At 35.2% G+C, this 21,837-nt stretch overlaps 1 protein-coding gene across 3 annotated transcripts; it reads right to left on the bottom strand.

The window, feature by feature from the left end:
- Positions 1 to 2,375: 2,375 nt before the first annotated feature.
- LOC109212837 lies at positions 2,376 to 4,240 on the bottom strand. Of its 3 annotated transcripts, XR_002065925.1 has the most exons (4): positions 4,154 to 4,240; positions 3,509 to 3,632; positions 3,113 to 3,390; positions 2,376 to 2,465 (listed from the first exon to the last, which is right to left on the bottom strand). XR_002065925.1 is itself a non-coding variant. In XM_019376528.1 (3 exons), the coding sequence occupies exons 1-3, from the start codon at positions 3,554 to 3,556 to the stop codon at positions 2,450 to 2,452; spliced, it is 342 nt and encodes a 113-aa protein (XP_019232073.1). In that variant the 5' UTR covers positions 3,557 to 3,873; the 3' UTR covers positions 2,376 to 2,449. The 3 variants fall into 3 exon arrangements, 1 of the variants encoding a protein (XP_019232073.1); XR_002065924.1 differs by lacking the exon at positions 4,154 to 4,240 and having other exon boundaries at positions 3,113 to 3,347; positions 3,509 to 3,871; XM_019376528.1 differs by lacking the exon at positions 4,154 to 4,240 and having other exon boundaries at positions 3,509 to 3,873.
- Positions 4,241 to 21,837: the final 17,597 nt, after the last annotated feature.

The raw sequence follows: 21,837 nt of genomic DNA, 5'->3' as shown, positions 1-21,837 counted from the left end.
ACAATAAGAAAAAATTATCACGATGTTGGAGTATTTCTGAATGATTTTTCTCAAAACCCTTAACGCCTTTATATTAAGGCAATGCCCAATTCGGGAGGATCAAATTTTTTTGAAGTAAAACGGAGTATAAAAGGGCGTTTTTACATTATTGAATTATTGTTATGTCAGTTAAGCGCAGAAGAGTATTGGTTGGGCCCACAAACATGTAAACGCAGTTTGTTACTGCGTTTTACAAAAACGCAGTAATGATCCGCGCTTTATTATAGCTGTCTTATCAGCTTCCAGTAAAGCGCGACATTAAACTGCGTTTTATATAAAACGCAAGAATAAACCTTGATTTACCTCAACGTCCCAAACGGTCGTTAAGGTTAAAACGCGGTTCATTACCGCGTTTTATATTAGAATGGTAACTTTTTTTTACACCTAAAAAGTATTTTGAGTCTAAAAGAACCACATTTTAGTTCTGGACTCAAATAGGGATAGCACGTGTCGCAAGCCAAACCAATTGCGATTCCCCAAGATACCCCCAACGCCCAAGTTCCTCAAACTGTGCCTTATTAATAGTAGGGAAATTTCGGGTTTGAACAGTATTTTCGCCCAGATTTTATCTTTACATAAAAGTGGCTAAATTTCGATTACTTTTGAAATTGGGCTATTCTTGAATGACCACTTGTAAATCTGGCTTTTTTTTTAAATTTCTCCCTAAATTAACGGTTACCAATAAAGTTGCTTCCTTTAACATAGTTACATAAGTACCTATGGGCCCAGGTTACAAAGTCAGCATATAATAGGGTGTGCATTCGAATAGGTTTATCGATTAACGAATCGATTATTGTTATCGGTTTATCAATATCGGTTTATCGATTTATCGTTTCGATTTCGAAATTTTCCTTATCGAGTTATCGATTTCGATTTCGATTTTGTCCTATTCGGTTATCGGTTTATCGATAATCGATAAGAAATACTTTAAAAAAATAATTTTTTTAATTCTTTTAACTTTTTTTACCCTTATTCTATAATACCCTTTCCTTTATCCTATGTCCCTAACCCTATTATTTCATCTACCACATTTAAGGAATGATCATTATTTAAAGCTCAAGGGAATGAAGTTCAAATTAATGAAAAAATAGAATTAGCCGTGATGATGTATTTTTCTTTTAATACCGTTGGAGTGTGGTGCATACATTGATCCCTTACTTTAGTTTCGTGTTGTGCTTGTTGACACAATTTTTATGTTAAACGGTGTTCGTCTTATTTAGCTTCTTTTGGTCCATATTAAGTTATGCGTGTTTATAGCGATATACTTTCCGTGGAGTCCCGCAAAATTCTTATTGGTGTAATCGATAAGCCCCAAAAATCGTTAAATCGAAATCGAAAAATCGAAACCTTATTGAAAACGATAACGATAAGCATACGTACAAATCGATAATCGATAAGTAATTTCGATTAAGGGTCAAAATCGAATCGTTAATTGAATGCACACCCCTACAGTATTAATTAGCATTTTAACTAAGATTCTGGTTTTTTCGTCATTTAGGCCACAAGCACACCATGTTGACCCGAAGCTCCTTAAACTGTGCCTTATTAAAAAAACTAGATAATGTTTGCCCATGCTCTTTGGCATGGGCGCCCAACAAATTATAGTGTAAACTTATTTTTATTTGTCACAAAAGAGTTAGCAGATAATTTTTCTGATAGTGGTGTTTATATGTTCGAGTAGCGAAAGAAAGGTAAATGTAAATCTACATGATGACCTGGAGTGCAATAACTTTGTAGTTACTGCTAGATTAAATTACAATTCTGTTTGTATATCTATCTTGAGAATACATAGCTAAAAAATTAAAAATTTCATTAGTTAGCTTTCTAGAGTAATGTTGAACCACTTCAATGTTTCAGAAGAAAAAGAAGAAGAAGCTAGTAATACATGGTACAAAAACTTGATTCAAATAACCTTTGAAAACAGACCATTTGTTAGCTCTTTGTAATCACGTCGAAGCTCATTTAAAATCTTCAGAGGAATTTCCACAAAGCCATAAGAGATTGTAACGAAGCATCCGAAATCGAAAATAAACCTCTCAAACAGGAGGAAATCCTTCTGTTTAGCTCTTTGTTATGATGCCGAAGCCATTATACATCTATAATTCTTTGTTAATAAGTAAAAGTAGACATCAGTAGTAGAAAAGTAAACACCATGGGATAAACGTCGCAAACTTTCGGAAAGGTACATGGATCCTAATTATAAGATGTCATTATACAATATCTGGAGGCCGCTCCAAGATCCAAAAAATAATACCAATTGCCTTCAAAAACATAGGCGTACACTACTGACAACTATTTAGGCAAAAAATGTGGAACATTTTGTTTAGGCGGCCAACTATCTAAACCTTGTTAAAAGATCGGTATGATCTGTCAAAATGTCTCTGTACATCGCATACCATTTCAGCGAACATCACTGCCTTGACAATCTGTACAAATAAAGAGAGATTTTATTTTCATATTTGAAACATTACGTTTAACACTTCCAAACAGATCCCACGAAACTGCATAAGTCAACCTATCCAAACATCTCACTCTCAATAACAACAAAATATGTATATGTAATGGGACATATCCATGGTTATTCTTGTGGGATGTTAGCTGCCTCACTGAAGCCGGCATAGAGGTGGGTAACACTAAATATGACGTTTTTCTTGTATTGTGATAACTCAACTTACCTCCCAAAGAGAGCTTTAGCGGTACATACATTACATGGTGACATAAAATGGTTATGTAAGTGATTTGTCAGTATATAAAAAATCAAGGAGAATAGATATCTCATCAGGCATTTCAAAATTTTATGAGACCAAAAAGGAAGCCAAAATTTAATCAAGAAACTTATGCAGGAAAAAAAATATCTCGACTCCTTACATGTGCAGCTAAAAGGTCTAAGTTGTCCAGCTTTAAAATAAACTATTGCATGATTTTCACCACCTAAATCAATTCATTCTCCTTAGCAAACACTACTTTTTTTTTAATATCTCGAAATGGAACACCATTTTGAAAGACAAAACAAATCCTGAAACAAATATCATAAAAAATTGTATGGATGAGAGCAGTATGCAAATATTCTAACCTTGACTGCGGCTTTAGTAGAGTACTTGGTTCCCTTTTCCGTTTCTTAGTTGCTTTTGCATTAGCCCCAAGTATTGACTCTTCTTCCATAATTCTCTCGGCATCACCCACAGATGCTGACTCTTCTGGTAGAAACATGGTTGGTTTTTCAGTGTATGATAAAAGGACCAGAGAACCTGCATTTTTGTCTGGTGTTCTGGATGATGACCTTTGTAGTTGAATTCTGAACAGTTTATCTGCAAGTAGTTGATTGATATGGGCAACAGGGAATAACTCATTCTGCAAACAGATAGGAAAAACAATGGACTTGTCAAAGCTTATGTTTATGTGTTAACTATCGAAGTATTATATTAACTTTGTTGGCTTATGTTAACTGCAATGTTGTATATGTATGTACCTTAATGTTGATGATATCGTATATTTGTTCAGCTGTCGTTGACAACATCCTTTCGCCCAAGCCTTCAGACACTGTTGCTGTCGTCGTGCCTGTTTCATCTGTAATTTCTACCTCAAAGTGGCACCTATGATGTGGTTTTACAGTTCAATTGAAAATATAGAGACACTACAAATTCCAAAACAGTTCTGTAATTACAATATTTATATATCATTAAAAGTATCACACTTTACACCACAAATAAATCGAGTTAAAAGATAACAGATAGATTGAACAGAACACAAACTCATTGACCTATTAACAATTAGGTCAAGGCTTTACGTTTCTATGATTCGCACAAAGTAACATATAAGAAATCAGGTAGGAAAACTAATAGCTTTAACTTATTTCAGGCATAACTTTTACAATAATAGAAGCCTGAACATTTGAGTTTTCTCTGTAGCTATTCAAAAGTCAGGACATGAAAACTATTGGAACAAAAAAGGAAAGAAAACTCTTTCGGATAGTGAAAAGAGGGTGAAAGTAATCAGAGTTTAACTGAAACTCATTGGTCTATTCATAACTTGGCCAAAGCTTTACTTTGACAAAGTTCCATAAGTCAGAAATAGAGAAACATATAATAAACAAGGTAAAAATCAAATAAAATACTTGTAACTGCAAATGCTAGCAGAAGAAATGCAGTAGTTTGTGCCTCTGCCTTTGTTTTCTTCTGCCGTTAGAATAGCGTTAGTTGTGGTTAAAGAAAGCTACAGTTTGTTTTTGTTTAGCTCATTGCCTGTGCTCTAGTGAGCTTAAATGAGTTTTCAGCTATAGTGCATCCCAAAATATCGCAAAGTGGTTATCAACGTGTATGCATAAGAAAAACAAAAGAACATGGAAAAAGCCTTGAGGGGTGATATTATCACATTTTTAAGAAAAACTGGCTACTTTGACTTTTGAGGCGACACAAATTATTAATGCACACAGTATTAAATATTGTCAGTGACATCATCTTATTAGTAGCGGTTGTTACCTTGGAATTAACATTCATGGTAGCCTGCAGTTTATGCATTGAATCTCCCTTTTTATTTTGCTCCGAACAAGATGGTTACATTCAGAACAACGTAGCAGATAAAATCGTTGGAAATGCTCAGGTAGCGAAATTTCTCCTTCCACGTAAAAAATTTCTGCCTGCAAAGTGTAAATAATGAAACAAGTCGTCAGGTTTATTTTTTTATAATATAAGCAATGGAACTTGCTAAATCATCAATTGTTAATTGCATATAATTTCCAGTGACGAAATAATACAAAGTTGCATATTAGAGGAACAATATTGTAGCTTGTATTGAGTAATAAGATACTGTAAGATGCCTATAGTAACAGGAGAGATCAAAAGGGCGGATCAACCTGAACACTTGATAATATTCTTATTAACATATGGAAAATGTAGGATTTGTATGAAGCACATAACTACAATCCCAAAACTCAATTCTAGCAAGATAATTAGTCTGCTATAATTAACAGTAAGTAAGCAGCCATAGTTGAAGTTGTAAGCTTCTGGTATACATCTATTTGATTAACATGTGTTCAATATGGCCAGCAAGTAAGAAAAATAACATATGTGGTAATTTGGAACTACAGAACCTAACAAAATTCCTAAAAAAGGTAAACAACATAAGAGGATCTGTTTGATAGGTAGTTGAATTTTAGCATAAGAGTTTATTCCAAAAATTTATACTCTAATATTCTTTAGACCATAATGTTATTGGGCTGACACGAATAGTAGCATATTAGAACATATTTAACAGTTATCCATATTGTATAAAAGATACATGGTGTGGCACACTGGAGGTTTAACAGTTATCCATATTGTAATTTACTGAACTCACACTGGAGGTTTGAGTAGCAATAGATGAAACAGATAATATTTCATCGTCAACAGCTACAAGATTAAGCGATGAAGCTGACTCCGCTGAACTCTTCACTGTGTATTCGATTAACATTTCTTTGTTCTCATCTACCCTGTAATTCGCACAGGAAATGTCAGACAATTTTTTTTTCACAGAAAAAATTATAATTGAATAATGATGTGATACATTTTAAGCACAGTTTGTATTGTACCAATTCCGTAATTCAGTTGCTTGCACATATAGGGGATTGATTAAGATTGTTGAGTTGTATCTTGTTGCCAAACGGGAAACTGTGTATGCAAATTTTGTTAATAACCAACGTGGAACCATTATCCATATGTAAAAATAGGAACTTCATGAACTTACCACCATGGTATGTTGTGGTACCTATCCGTTTCGCGAGAATAACAGGATATTCTTGAAGTTGCCTCACTTGTCTCAGTAACTCAATTCCTTCATTGCTTGCCAAATCTTCCCATATAGTGAAGAAAAGAGGTTTCTTCCTGTACATGTACTTTTATAAGTGTCAGTTAGAGATTTTGTTATGTAACAGAAAATTAAATGACTCACGTATTGTCCATAACTATGGCCTCTTGAAATCTCTTAGTCTGATCAGCGGTGCATTGCATTGCACCACAGTTTGCCACTACAGCTAGTAGATCTGTTGTTATAAACAAGAAACAAATGTAGGTAAAACCAATATACTTGCATTGACCATGGGTCCGAAGCAATTAAGCTCTTATAAGGCATAGGGTTATTTGAAACATACCAAATTCAACACCAGAAGGCTGTTGTTCAACGTCGGCAAACGAAATCGCACTCAGTCTAGACGGAGGAGGTAACAGTGCCTCCTTTTCGTTAGTTTTTGGGATAGACTCAACAATAGTGAATCTGTCAACGATCCACTCAAACTGGCCAATATGTAGTGAATAAGGCTGCGGATTTCTAACCTTCGCAGTTGAAATCAGATATGTCTCAAAAAGTTCGAACAAGTTATCACATCGTTTAATGTCGTCACCATAGAGTATTACACAAATTTGTTCCTCCTACAGTGTTATCAAGAATGATAACGCAGTAATTATTGGAAGAGTACAAGTGAGAAGATGTTATGTTACAATTATGGTTGTAACGTGACTTACGTTTACATCCTGGACAATTATTGTCTGAAAATGAACTCGCTGATCTCTACTGTCTCGCGGCCGAAATTTATCTACAGTCTGGACTTTACAAGTCCATTCTGTAGTTAGTGGTGTAATTTCACTGATACTAAGTCTTTCTTCCATTTTCTTAATATAACCTGTATATTGATAAGTGTAAAATTGTAAGAACAAATCCCAGGATTAAACACAAACCAAGAAGCACAACCAAATATTTTAAGAAACAATAATCAACCTATTCAAACAAATAAGTTAACACTTCAGGAAAAAATAAATAAGCTTATAGAAGAAAGATAGATAAATATTTGAGGCACAATAATGTTTTGACATATATTCTGAAAAAGAAAACAACTTATTGTATGAAGAAAAATGGAAGAAGTTCTGTTCTTGGTATCACTAAAATTTCTTAGTAAATTGTTTCACATACAGAACTGAAAATAACATATTATTCAAAGCAACAGTAGAGAAAAGCATATAAAGAGATTTAGATGTATAATCAGTCCAAAATTTCTCAAAAAGCATAATCAGTAAAATCCAAAATTGACTAATTAACATACGACACTGTGCTAGCACTGGGGAACCCCCAAAAAACAAGCAGCAATGACATCGATAAAATTCAACATTGAAGGGGAACGTACAGATTTTTTCCGTGAAATCGAAAGTAGCGACCAAATTGCTATCAAAACAGCAAAGAACTTACAATAAATCAAAACAAACTCATAGATTACAGTGATAACAAATTATTCACTCACTTGAAAGTTGAAACAAAGAAGAAATCAGAGGATGAAGTAGTAGAATGCAGACAGAGAAAAACAAAGAAGATGGATAGATAGCGCCGCAGACTTCTTGTATTTGCACCAGCTGTAAAGTTGATTCACACACGTTAGCTTTCAGCCAAATTTAGGAGCAATATGAAATGACCAGAATACCCGTTAGCAGCAAGCACACATGACGACCTTCAGCTGCTTCTCTCGCTCTTCTATATATTAGTAATAATAAAAAGTGCATTAATCATGTGAAATTATTGTTTAATCTTTTCGATCAAACTTTGTGCTATTATAAAGGAACTTTCTTCTGGAAAAAATTCTACTAATCCTTCTAAACGATCGACCCCTTAATAATACTGCTAAAAAGATTAGCTTTTGGAGTTGTGATGTTGCACTAATCTTTTTGAGTGTTAATTGGTAAATTTCTCAATGGTTTGAGGCTGACGAACAAATTTATTTGCTGAAGTGTTAGTCTTATTGTTAAAACTTCTTAAAAAATTCGATTTGTCTTTCCATCCATTAGAAGTTTCACGTTTTATTGAATAATCATGATTAATTCAGCTTCTTTCTAGAAAGGGAGAATTACGCGACATAGCAAACGTATACACTTTTTAGAAAGGGAGAATTCCTTTTTTTTTCTTCAAGAAATCAATCTTGAAATTTGTTTTATTTGTAAAATTTTGTAAGAACATCAAACAAATAAATCTTTGCCTTTTCGGGAAAATACCTTATCGAACATTTGGGATCCAGAAAATATTACTCCCTCCTGTCCAAAATAAGTGATTTTTTGGATGTTTTCACACAGATTAAGAAATTCACCTTTTAGAATTAATTAGCAATGGAATTGACCATACTAACCTTTACTATCTCACATAAACACTCCTGACACATATTCCAACACTATTTACTCCAAGGATAATGTAGGAAAAAAGTAATTAATTTATTCTTGAAATCTGGAAAAATCACTTATTTTGGACTACAAGAAAAAGGCCAAAAAATCACTTATTTTGGACCAGAGGGAGTAATAGCATATCGCACAAAAAACACAGATTTTTTTTTGTTTGTAACATGTTAGATCACCCCTTCTTCGTCTTCATCTTAATTCTTGAAAAGTCCTAAAATACTACTCCCTCCGTTTCATATTAAATGAGGTACTTTTCTTTTTAGTCTGTTCCAAAACAAATGACACATATTTAAATTTGGAAATAATTCAACTTCAAACTCTTTTATTTTACCCATTTACCCTTAATGAGAAGCTTTTATAGCCACACAAATGTCTTGGCCCCACAAACTTTTTACCCCTTAATCTTTTAAGACCACAAGTTTCAAAAGTCTTCTTCTTTTTTCTTAAACTCTGTGCCGAGTCAAACTACCTCATATAATATGAAACTGAGGGAGTAATTAGTAATGTAAGTACTTATGCTGTTATAGTTTTGTTAATGCATTTTTATTTTATTTCTTCTCGTAATTCCGTAAGTCACCTAGCAGGTGAATGTGATGACCCAAAAGGTCATCACTTGTTTTCAAATTATATTCTGCGTTTCGAGACTTTAAAAACATCTTTTAACATTATATCGATTTGCGTGCGCAGTCCGGGCGCGTAGCCGGAAAGCCTAAATGTGAAAATCTGTGAAAAATGATAAATTTTGACTATTAAATGAATTAATTTGGCTTCCGTCAACATTTTGGGTTAACGAACCCGGTCCCGTGATTTGACGGTCCCGGATGGTCGGTAGGAAAATATGGGACTTGGGCGTATGCCCGGAATCGAATTCCGAGGTCCCAAGCCCGAGAAATGAATTTTTGAAAGTAATTATTTTCTGAAAAATATAAAGGTTTTTGAAAGTGAAATGTTATGTGAAACCGATGGTATCGGGCATGTATTATGGTTACGGAGCCCGGTACTGGTTCAATATGATTTATATGAGTTGTTGGTAAAGTGTGGTAAGAAACGGAATCCATTTGACTTGATTCGGACCTTAAATGCAAAATTTAATGTTTAAGAAGTTTTCAATTTGCAACTTAAGACCTAGACTACAAAAATAACGGCGGCCACACCTAATTTCTGGACGACACTGCCGTCTTCTCTTTCAAGAGAGGCCAAGGTGCTCTCATATTCTCACCAAAATCAGCTCCACACCATAAGAGAAAGACAAAAATCCATCAAAACAATGAAAAGAAAGGTACGGACTTAATCCCCCTAAAAACCAAGTTTGCCGTCACCCATATCATTTGGCATCTTGTTTCCCTATTAATCTAAAAATCTTATAATCTGATCGAGTTTCCTCTACTTTGGCATCCCAATCAGCTTCAAATTCAATGCAACTTCTAAGGATCAACATCTGGTGCTGCGATGAAACGCTGCACACATCCATTTGCCTTTATCTTATTGTGTTGCATCTTTTGTTGAGTTCGATATTTATTTCCAAAGCTGAAGTCATTACCCTCACAGCCGATACCTTTAACGTCAAGATAAATGAGAAGGACACTGCATGGTTTGTCAAATGACCCTGAGTCTTATATTGTGATTTCCATGATTTCGTTGTGTTATTCATGCCTTGATGAAAATTTCTATTTGTTGTGTAAAGTTGTGAAAAGAATTGTGACTTATGAATGTTGAGGAGCGTTGGCTTCAGTTGTATAACGAATTGTGAAAGTATAAGTGATAATTGAACCTCTAGAGCAGTGGCTCGAGTTGTGAAGTGAATCGTGAAGTAAAAGCGAGAAAGAGAAGAGATCATTATGTTGCCCCCTTGCCGAGCTATCATTGAGTTGTGGTTCCCTTGTATTGTGTTCTTAATTGATATTACGGGTACTTAGGTTGATGATTCTTTGTGTTAGGTAAGGATTATGGTTATAACTGAGGTAGTTAGATGTTGTAACAAGTTTGGGTATAGCTGAGGTAGTTAGGTGTTGTAACAAGTTTGGGTATAGCTGAGGTAGTTAGGTGTTGTAATAAGTTTGGTTATAGCTGAGGTAGCTAGGTGTTGGAACAAGTTTGGTTATAGCTGTTTTTCCCTTGCCGGGATAGTGTAGACCTTTTGATCCCTTGTCGGGACTCTCGTTATAATTGTAAATATTATATATATGGATCGGGTTGCACGCCGCAACAATATTATATATGGATCGGGTTGCACGCCGCAACAATATTATATATGGATCGGGTTGCACGCCGCAACAATATTATATGGGAGCGGGTGGTACGCCTACCACGAGATATAATAAAATGGGAGCTGGTGATACGCCTACCACGAGATATAATGAAATGGGAGCGGGTTGCACGCCTGCAACAAGATGTGAAAAGAAAGTGAAATCTTCCTTTGTTTTTCCTTACTCTTGTTAGTGGTTGGATTTTGATTCCTTTATAGTTCTCTTGATATTCCGTTTCTACCTGTCATTCCCCGAAGCATGTTTCCCCCTCCCATCCTTACTTGTTTATTTCTGCTTTAATTTCCGATGTATATTATATAATTGCACAAGTTTATTTGGTGGTCTGGTCCTAGCCTTGTCACTACTTCGCCGAGGTTAGGCTAGGCACTTACCAGCACATGGGGTCGGTTGTGCTGATACTACACTCTGTACTCTTTTGTGCAGACCCCAGTGTTGAAGACTTCGGACCGCAGTGAGATTGCTGAATCTTGTTCATCAGGCGACCCGAGGTAGCCCTGCAGGCGTTCGTAGGCCCCGGCGTCTCCTTCTATCTACTTTCCTGTCTCTTACATGTATTTCCAGAGACAGTGTTGTATTTAATTCTTTCAGACCTTTATTTGTAGTATTTTTAGACCGTCTGTGAAACTGTGACACCAGTTCTGGGTAGTCGAGACTCAAACAGTTGTACTAGGTATTTATGTTCAGATAGTTTGTTATTTTCTTCCGCTTATGTTAAATTCCGCTGTTTTAATGTTATTATTATTATTATTAAAATTGCTAATGGATATAAAATGAGTAAAGAGGGTAAATTGTGAAATTAATTGGCTTGCCAAGCTCGTACTAGTAGGCGCCATCACGACTCCTAAGGGTGAGAATTCGGGTCGTGACAGTGAATTTCTCAGATGGGATACAATTTCAATGTGTTGCTTGCACAAAAAAATAACCGCATATAAGTCCAAGTAGTAACATATGCTACTCCTAAATATATGGGACCCAAAGAAATTAGATCAAATTGTGCACTTCTATACACACTTATGCCGCCTCTATTTTCCGATGAACGTACAGCAAAGCAATCGCGAATAGCATTTGCCAGGATGTTGATTGAAGTAAACATAACCAAGTCATCGCCAACTGAAGTCAAAATACAGGATCCACAGGATGTTGATTGAAGTAAACATAACCAAGCCATTGCCAACTTAAGTCAAAATACAGGATCCATCAGGGAAGATATACCAGCAAATAGTGGGGTTTGAATGACAACCTGAATTTTGTCCAGATTGTCAACAGATGGGACATATTAGCAAACGAAATGAAGAAGTGCAAGGAAAACAGCAAAAAATGCAGAAAGCAAATGGAAGAGCCCAGCATCCAGCTAAAGAATGGAGAAGTAAGGGGCTAATAACGCAGATGGCACAGGAAGGTGTTGAACATACTATGACAAAAAGTATGGAAACAATACGGGTTATGGAACAAAACAAATCTCCTAGCAACCAAACTTTATATCTCTCATTCCGAACTATCCCACCTACACTCTCAGCCTATGTGTCTACACCATCTATAGGAATTTAGATATACACAATTATGTATGTAAAGCTCAAGAGAGAGACACATAGAACTCCACAATCCACCTCCAAAACCATTTAGGGGTCCTTCAGGGGAAAATAAGTTATCCCAGGATTAATTATCTCAAAATTGGTTATTCCACTCGTAATTATTATCCCACTCGTTCATAAGGATAAAAATGATATTACGATTCCTGGATACCTAATCCCGCAATTAATTATACCGTAATTTTATCTCAACCAAATATAAAATAAACTCATTTCAATTTTAACCTCGAAATTAATTATCTCTGATCCCTAGTACCAAACGAAGTGTGGCGCGATCCTTCTTAAGTTATTTAGCCTCCTGTTCCATCAAGACAAAGCTTGCCTGCTTGGTCGTGGTACTATTACTACAAACCCCACAGTCCTACACACCTACTCTTGCACCCCCATATTACCATATTATTATACTTTTTCACAATACGAGTTTTCTCATGTTTTTATACACTATGTAATTATTAATTTATCATCCACCTTGCCTCGATCTTATAAAACTCCAGATTTGAATCAGGAACTCTCCACATTCTTTCCCAAAACACCCTATACCCTATACCCCCTTTACCCCACCACCCCACAACCCCAACCACCCCATTACCCCCACCACCCACCCTACTTCAATTTTACCGAAGAAGGGTTTGTTTTGAAAAAAACGAAGATTTATTTTGGTTGATGTTCCAACCAAATTTTAAACTAAAAAACGAATTTTAGGATAGAATTTTTGAAGGAAAAAGTAGGAAAGAATAAGACATTGGTTACGTTATTCATTGAGACATGGTCAGTTTTAAAAATGGTAGGATACTCCATATTCAGGTTATAGTTTAGAAAATATTGGATGTTACTATGTGCATAAAGCTCAGTAGATTTCAAGAAATTATCATAGTTACATTTTGAATGAAAGACAAAAGATAACAAAATTAATTTTAGTATTGTATTATACTGTATATTAGTATTAGTTAGAGTGGACTTTCCACTTGCTTTTCGTATTTTCTACTCGGTAAAATTGCATGCATGATAATGTGATGGCATAAACAAATTATAAATGGAGAAGATAATTAAGTGCAAATACATCATAATCTCTTTCGTCAAGATCCCGTATGCGTGCACATTTCTAAACATGTTTGAAGAAATTGGAGAACTATTAAAATTTTCAGAAGCAATTTCTGGTGCTGATTTAGCCAAGTGGCTGATTGCAATGAATGAAGAAATTAAGTCTCTCAACAAGAATGGTACTTGTTATTTGGAGTATTTCCGCAATTGTAAGAAAACTGAAGGGTCTCACTGTGAAATTTAAAACTTTCCCTTTCCTAAATACAAAAGCACATAACTTTTGCTATCAAGTCCCTGCATGATCGAGTGCGTGAATTACATGGAGTGAGAAATGTTGAGAAGAAAGCCAAGAAAAATATATAAGTAGAAAAATGGACGAATGAGTTGAGACAACTTATAAGGAAGGAATTAAATAAGATAAAGGATCAAGAATGTTGAAGATTTAAGAAGAAAATATCTGCTCCTTCTACTGCTTGACCAAGTAGGATAGATTATTAATAAGATTCCTTAAAGTAACATATGGGAAAGAACAAAGACGGAAAAAGATAGATCATTGAAAATTATTTGCAATATGGACAGAGTGCCCAGAGCAAGGCCTACAGCCCTTTGTATTAGTTTAGCCACATTCAAAGTTGCAGCACTGCCTAGAAAAGTAGTATTTGATCAATCGACGATTGAACTCCTCAAAATGAAGCTATCTAATGAAAGGCTCACACAAATTACCAATGGGCATGAGTCGTGATATTACTTCTAGTCCAACTGCCATTGTTTCTTTTTTCTTAAACAAGAAAAATCTAAGGTTAAAGGCAATTTGTGTCGCATACTTTGTTTTCGTCTCCTATACCAATAGAGATTCCACAAGTGAGGACAGACTTTGTCAAGAGGACCAAGGGGCCTGATTTTAGCAACACAACCAACATGAACCACACTATATTCACTAAAAGTAGAGGTCGCAACCAATTGGCAAATGGGCTTTCCGTTAATGGAAAACCTTGACTGTCCATCGTGAATCATCATTCCCGTATCAGTGTTAATCCTTAAGACGCTGCACCTATTGCTTTCTTCAATAAAGAAGATCCACAAATTATACCAAGTCAGTGATGATTGAAACATAGACTAAAAGAATAGAACTATATATTGGGCATTTCGACTCAAAATGTTAAAATATCTCTCATTCCGAACTACCCCACCTATTTGAGTTTTGGAAACATACCTTCTAATTGATCCGTAAATACGTATATAAGGGTAATTTTGGAAAAAGACACAACTGTAACTTTTGGTTGACCCTGCACGTCGAATGCGAGGGGCGAAAGGCAACCGATTGTGCTTGATAATGCCTTGGCATTAGGTGTGCAACACAGAAAACCGACGCCGAATAAGCCTAGTTTGGGCTTGTGCCATCACTGAGATGGCATGCGGGCTAGGACATCGCTACTCAAGCAGGGATCCAACCTAGCCACTCATGTCGAACACCACTCATGTGCCGCACGTACACTTGCCTCGCCGATGCATGCCAACAACAGCCCGAACACGCTACACGCAGCTATGTGTTGCTGCCGATGCCAACATTTCAAAGCCAAGACAAGCCCCGCCAAGCACGAATAGGGGGTTGGAGCGTAGAAACGAAGAAGGCGCCACAAGTTAAAGGCACGAACACAGCCCACAACAACCGATGGCAATCGGCAATGTAATGATCTTCGCCCTATGTGCATGACACCTTGCGGCACTACTTGCACGACGCTCCACCATTCCGTTTCCAAAAGCCATCAACTGCCACGAGCGATGTCGCCACCCGATGTTGCCCGCAGCAACCGATGGCAATGAGCAATGTACTGAGCTTCGCCCCATGCACACGGCTCCTTGCGGTGCTACTTGCAAGACGCTCCCTCCGCTGTTTCGTTGCCAAAAGCCATCAGCCGCCACGAGCACAAATTGAATTTTTTCTTGATTTTATAAATGGACACTTATTTTGGACAAAAATTAAAAAGCAAATTGATCACTTATTAAGGACCGGAGGGAGTAATGACTTACGGAGTTAATAAAAAATTCTTAGCACCAACAAAATTTTATTAATACAAACGTATTTTCAATTTTATTGAAGAAGGATTTTTTTTGAAAAAAAACAAAGATTTATTTTGGTTGATGTTCCAACCAAATTTTAAACTAAAATACGCATTTCAGGATAGAATTTTTGAAGGAAAAAGTAGGAAAGAATAAGACATTGGTTACGTTATTCCATTGAGACATGGTTAGTTTAAAAAATGGTAGTATAGTCCATATTCGGGTTATAGTTAGAAAACATTGGATGTTACTAATGTGCATAAAGCTCAGTAGATTTCAAGAAATTATCATAGTTACATTTTGAATGAAAGACAAAAATAACAAAATTAATTTTATTGTATAATACTGTATATTAGTATTAGTTAATTAGAATGGACTTTCCACTTGCTTTTCGTATTTTCTACTCGGTAAATTTGCCTGCATGATAATGTGACAGCATAAACGAATTGTAAATGAGAAGCTAATTAAGTTCAGATACATCATAATTTGTTTCGTCAAGATCTCGTATGTGTGCGCATTTATAAACATGTTTGGAGAAATTGGAGAACCATCAAAATATTCAGAAGCAGTTTCTGGTGCTGATTTAGCCAACTGACTAATTGCAATGAATGAAGAAATTGAGTCTCTCCACAAAAATGGTACTTGGTATTTGGAGTATTTCCGCAATTGTAAGAAAACTGAAGGGTCTCACTGTGAAATTTAAAATTTTCCACTTTTTCTATCAAGTCCCTCCGTCAGTGCGTGAGTTACATGGAGTGAGAAATGTTGAGAAGAAAGCCAAGCAAAATCGAAGAGAAAATCGAAGATAAAGAAGTGTTCTAATGGTGCACTGCCCGTGATTTGATGTAATGTTTGATAAAATGGGGAATAAAATGAAATTTGGAAAGCGTCGAGCATGATTGGTGTTAAAAAGTAACTGGTCAATGTTAATATCAATACAATGAGTTAACCTCAATTAAGTTTACAATACATAGTTTTTTGTTTCTTAACAATAGGAGGGAAGCATGTGTAGCTAAATGCCTAAATATGATCAGAGGCTGTTGATTTTGTTGCTGCATCTTCTATGTGTTAATTCTGATTACATGTATTCTAATCGTCTATGTGTACATTTGTGTAAAGTCATTTTGGACACACGTGATCTGATGTAATAATGTTTGATAAGCTGAGGAATGAAATGATAATTGGTTGATTCCGATCCCATACAGAATTTAATTTGCTGGCCTCGATTAAGTGTCCAATACATTATTTTCTGGTTAACAATAGGAGGGAAGCATGTGGAGCTAAATTTGATCACAGTTGCTGATGAAAGTGTGGCATAATCCATTTCATAGTTCATACCAAATCCTTGTTTTGCTAAGTTATGGACTAATTAGGACTTTGCACTACACAGATTTGGCAAAAAATAATAATATAGAACTATAGTAAATAGACTATTAATGAATATCATTGTAAATGACCTTATTTGCCTAACTTTGAGACTGAGTGAAAAAGTTCAAGTATGTGCATGATAGTAGTTGAGATGGTTTGAAGTTCAAATCTTTGTGAACGTGATGATACATCATTTTCAAGATATTATGATTGTTTTAGTAATATTTTGGGCTGTAAACCAGGCTTACCTGAACCAAGACCTTTGGTTCAAGGCTTTGAACCATAGTGGTCCTCCTTATATGAAGCACTCTCATACGAACATTTTCCACGTTGTGCGTTTTTATTGGTTTCCACAATGATTTATTATACCTGCTTAATTAACTTTCACATGCGACTGGCGTGTTGTTCCTGCTGGTTTTAGAGAAAAGCTGCCACGTGTATATAAGTGATGAAACTGTAGCTGCTTTATTAGCTTTTATCTGTAATTGCATTTAGGACCCTTTTGATCACGGTGGCATCTGTATAGAAGGGCACAATTTGATCTAATTTCTTTGGGTCCCATATATTTAGGTAGAGCCATCAAAACGGACCACCCCAGCCAGCCAAGCCTCGCGGGCTTTTAAATTTGGAGGGCTAGGACGGGCCAGTCCGCCACATGAACGGGCCTTAAAATGGCCAACCCAACCTAGTCCTAAGAGGGCCACGGAGGCGGGCCAGCCCTTCAAATTTTTTTTTTTTAAGAAAAAAGAATTTCTTTAAATCCTCAAAATAGTTTTTCAATCATGTAAATAACTTCTGTTTATTTAGAGCGTAAAAAAAGTATTGATATTTGACGAGGAATCTCAGTTGAAAATAAATCAAGACCACTTTTAACAATTAAATTATAAACATGACATGCGCACCTAACATGAAAAAATTCGGCAAGTGGTGGTTGCAATTGCAGTTTTAATATTGAAAATTGCAGTATTATTGTTAGAAGCATTATCAAAAGACATACACAATACTTTTTGCTTGAGATTATAAAATTCAACAACTTCACAAATAGTAGTACTTATAAACGCAACAGTATGACTCTGATCTTCATCATATTTAAAAGCGATAATACGTTTTTGCATACAATAATTTTCATCTATCCAATGACATGTAATTGTCAAATAATCATTTTCATTAACAGCATGGCCAATATCAGAAGTTAAAGAAACTCTACAAGGAAGGTGGCTAAACAAATAACGTGTGTATGTTTGATATTGTCCATGACGTCTAAAGATATCAGATCTACAAGTACTTCTAGGGATACCTTTAAATAAAGGATTGTAAATCCTTTGAATATACATAATAAGATATGATGAAGAAGCAAAAGAAAAAGGTTGACAATCCAAAGCAACCATTTTTGCTAACTCCTCACGATCCTTCATTTTATCATATTTCATAAGACCTCTAGTAGTAGGATTTAAAGTTGCTTGATTTCCATCTCTATCAGAGCCCTATAGAAGAGAAAGAGTTTCGACATGTGTCTTTCATGTCATTTTTAAAAAGCTCGAGGGTATATTAGTAATTCTGCTGGATAGAGATTCAAACTATCCATCTTCAGAAAAGTTTCAAATTATTGGGATTTAGCTCAAGTTATCTTTTTCAGTTTGATTCCCGGTTATTTTTCTCGTATTATCAATTTCTCAATTCCGATCTTTGCTCAGCACATGATTCATTGTTAAAAATCCTTGGTATATTATTAAGATTTTGATTAATTTTTGTGGAAGCCTTAAAGAATGGTGATGTTATTTTCGTATCTAGCATGTTTAGATATCTTTGTTTCTGAATGTAATTTGAGTATGTAAGGGTCCACTATTCCATTTTTCTACTCCCCTTAACAAAATCTAGTTTACTTGAGATATTACACCCAAGCACTAACCAAGGTCCAAACGAAACCTGTCAAAAGAGAAGTAAAGGATGAGGACTTGAGTGACTTAGTTAGAACGCGTATCAAAATAACCCTAAATACAATTTTTAATTGATCTCGCTGAAATTATAACTAACAATAGCAGTCTTATAATTATTGGAATTCCTACTATTAATAAGGGATGACACCATCTCTAATTTTATTTAGAGGATACCGGAATCAACAAAATATTTATATTACAGTAATCCAACAAGATTGAAAAAGAGAATTGGACAAAGAAAATTAATAAGAAAACTTGGAAATAAGAGAAGTTAAGAGAGAAAGAGAAGAAGGCTAAGTAGAAAAGCACTTTTGGTGGGATGATTATTGTGCAGCAAAATGATGGCTATTTATACTTAAAATTGCATATAAATTTGTACTCCCTCCGGTCCAAAATAAGTGATTTTTTGGCCTTTTTCTTGTGGTCCAAAATAAGTAATTTTTCCAGATTTCAAGGATGAATTAATTTTTTTTTTTACATTGTCCTTGAAGTAAATAGTGTTGGAATATGTGTTAGGAGTGTTTATGTGAGATAGTAAAAGTTAATATGGTCAATTCCATTAGTAATTAATGCTAAAAGGTGGATTTCTTAATCTGTGTGAAAACATCCAAAAAAATCACTTATTTTGGACCGGAGGAAGTAGTGCATAGCAAAAAAGTGGCTAATCAAGTTTGCCACTTGGCATAGCCTTCTAGAAGGCTAAGACACTTGTCTTTAAAATATTACTACAATCCCCACTATGTTAAAGACCCAAAAATAAACTTGTTACACAGTAAATGTAAGCAATTTGTGTACAACTCAAGGTGTCATTGTTATATTTAATCACTAACCAATGTGTCTTATTGTAGGACTAAAAGTCTAAAATATAAGCTCCAAGGAAAAGCTCATATAATTGAGTTGTTACGGTAGTCTAAGCAAATTATATTCTCTTCATTTCTTTTAGCAAGTTATAATTCAAATAAATGTTAAACCTTATGTTATATATTTTTTAAAACCTATTCAAAATGTTATAAGATGATAGCTCTTCTGTAAAAAAAAATGCAAAGTTGAAGAAAAATATTTTTTCTATTTAATCCTAAGTTTTAACTATTATTCTTAGAGTCTTGTATCTAGCATGACTTTTTTTTTTCAATTTCTATATATATATATATATATATCCTACATCAGTCACATTTTCTGCTACAGTGCTTCGTAGTTCTTAAATAATAAAGGCAAATAATTCCATTTTCTTAATCCCTTCAAGCTTATATAGATTATTACGAGTCATCCTAATATTAAAGTACGGGGTGTAACACAAAACTGATAACTAATTAAGGCAAGTGTAATTAGTCACAATAGGGAAACAAGTAGAAAATCCCGGAAAATACTGATTTTAATAGGAAAGAACTATTCAAATTCCCCAAATCAATTAAGCAAAAGAAAATTTCAAAGAATGCTGGAATTAACAAGAAAATCACTCATGAAGATGAAATTGAGGTGAGAGTGAGAGCGGGACGCTTGGGAAGAAATTGAGGATCATAAATTGAAGAAAGTTGCCAAGTACAGAGGATTCTGATTCTGATGATGAATTGGATGAGGTTTACTTAGAGGAAGATACTTTCCTGCAGGTATACATACAATGAAAAGGAGAGAATTTTCTGTTAGGTATGAAATTTAGATTTTATGGCGTCTTAATGATTTTTCTATGTTTTCTTTTGGTGGAAGTAGAAGAGGATGTGTTTGAAATTGATAAAGAAACAAAGAGGCCTGCAGTTGTTAACAGGAATTGGCATAGAGTAAAGGTACCTCTTCGTTTTTTTTTCCTTTTCAATATGAAAATTTGATTTTTCCTAGAAAGGTGTCAAATGGAACTTTTTTTATGGTAATTATTATTGCTTTGTATGAAAATAATTTAATTGTAATTGCTTAAACTAATTCTATTTACATAAATTTTGACCTGCAGCCTGTTGAACTGTTTGGGACGTGGGTTTATTTCGTTCAGTTCTCCTTGACCATTTACTGGGTTTGTTTTAATGTGTATGAAGAACGTTTGGAATAACAGTTTGTGCATTTCTTGATAGTGAAGTATACTGTTAAGAGATTGTGCAGAGCATTCAATTGTGAACATAAAAATAGTTATGAATAGGTGCAGCCGATTAAAAAAAAGCTATGAACTGGTGCGTTGCATGGAAGTTTTGATTAGCTTTGAAATTCATTTATTCAACTTTTGCAGATAGAGAGTTGCAGGCAGAAATTTTTTCTTTTTCAATTGAACTTACAATATAAAATAAATAAAAGATAGTCAGAATATGTGGAGACGCCTCTAAGTTTATGCATTTGTTTAACACGTATGATACTGATAACTGTTATTTATCCTGATACCATAAAAATTATTTGTACCCTACTGTGATCATAGTGTGGAATGCACCTCAATTTCATCACCAAAAAACTGTGAATTGCACCTCGATTTGAACACATAAGGGGCCATTTGGTTTGCATCATAGGTCTCTAACTAGTGTGATCTATAGAACCTTTTAGGTATAATCTTTGCATAAGTAATGTATTATTTAGTTCTTGTCACGACCCGGATATCTCACCCTCGGGAGTCGCGATGGCGCATACTCGTGGAAGCTAGGCAAGCCAAGAACCTTTGCAAACATCAGCCTAAACTTATCAATGAATAAGCAGTTAAAAGACAGCGGAAAGTAAAATTTAGCGGAAATCTGAACTAAATATAGAAACAGCATCTAGAAAGCCAATACAAGTCTCTACCCAGCACCTGGTGTCACAACAATACACGGACTGTCTAGGATTACTACAAATAAGAGTTTGAAATAAAAGACATAGTCTGTTTCGAATACAAATGTCAACAGAACATGAAAACTGAAAGAAGAGACGCCGGGCCTGCGGACGCCAGCAAGGCTACCTCGGAGTCTCGTGGACTGAAGGTCGGCTCCCTGACTACTGATGCGCACCGAAAGCTGCTCCGACACCTGGATCTGTGCAAAAGAGCACAGAGTGTAGCATCAGCACAACCGACCCCATGTGCTGGTATGTGCCTAGCCTAACCCCGGCGAAGTAGTGACGAGGCTAGACCAGACTACCACATAAACCTGTGCAGTTATATAGACTACCACATAAACCTGTGCAGTTATATATATATATATATATATATATATATATATATATATATATATATATATATATAATACAGATAAGGAAAATAAAAGCAGATCCCAATAAATTAACTCTAACACAGATAAGGAAAATAAAAGCAGATTTCACTGTCAGTACACATCTCGTTGCAGGCGTGCAACCCGATCCCATTTCTCAATGTTTCCGTGGTAGGCGTACCACCAGATCGGAAGAGCGT

The sequence above is a fragment of the Nicotiana attenuata genome, unplaced genomic scaffold, assembly GCF_001879085.1.
Source record: "Nicotiana attenuata strain UT unplaced genomic scaffold, NIATTr2, whole genome shotgun sequence".
Classification (NCBI taxonomy): domain Eukaryota; kingdom Viridiplantae; phylum Streptophyta; class Magnoliopsida; order Solanales; family Solanaceae; genus Nicotiana; species Nicotiana attenuata.
Note: the sequence above shows the minus strand (reverse complement) of the source record. Positions and strands in the feature narration are given on the sequence as shown.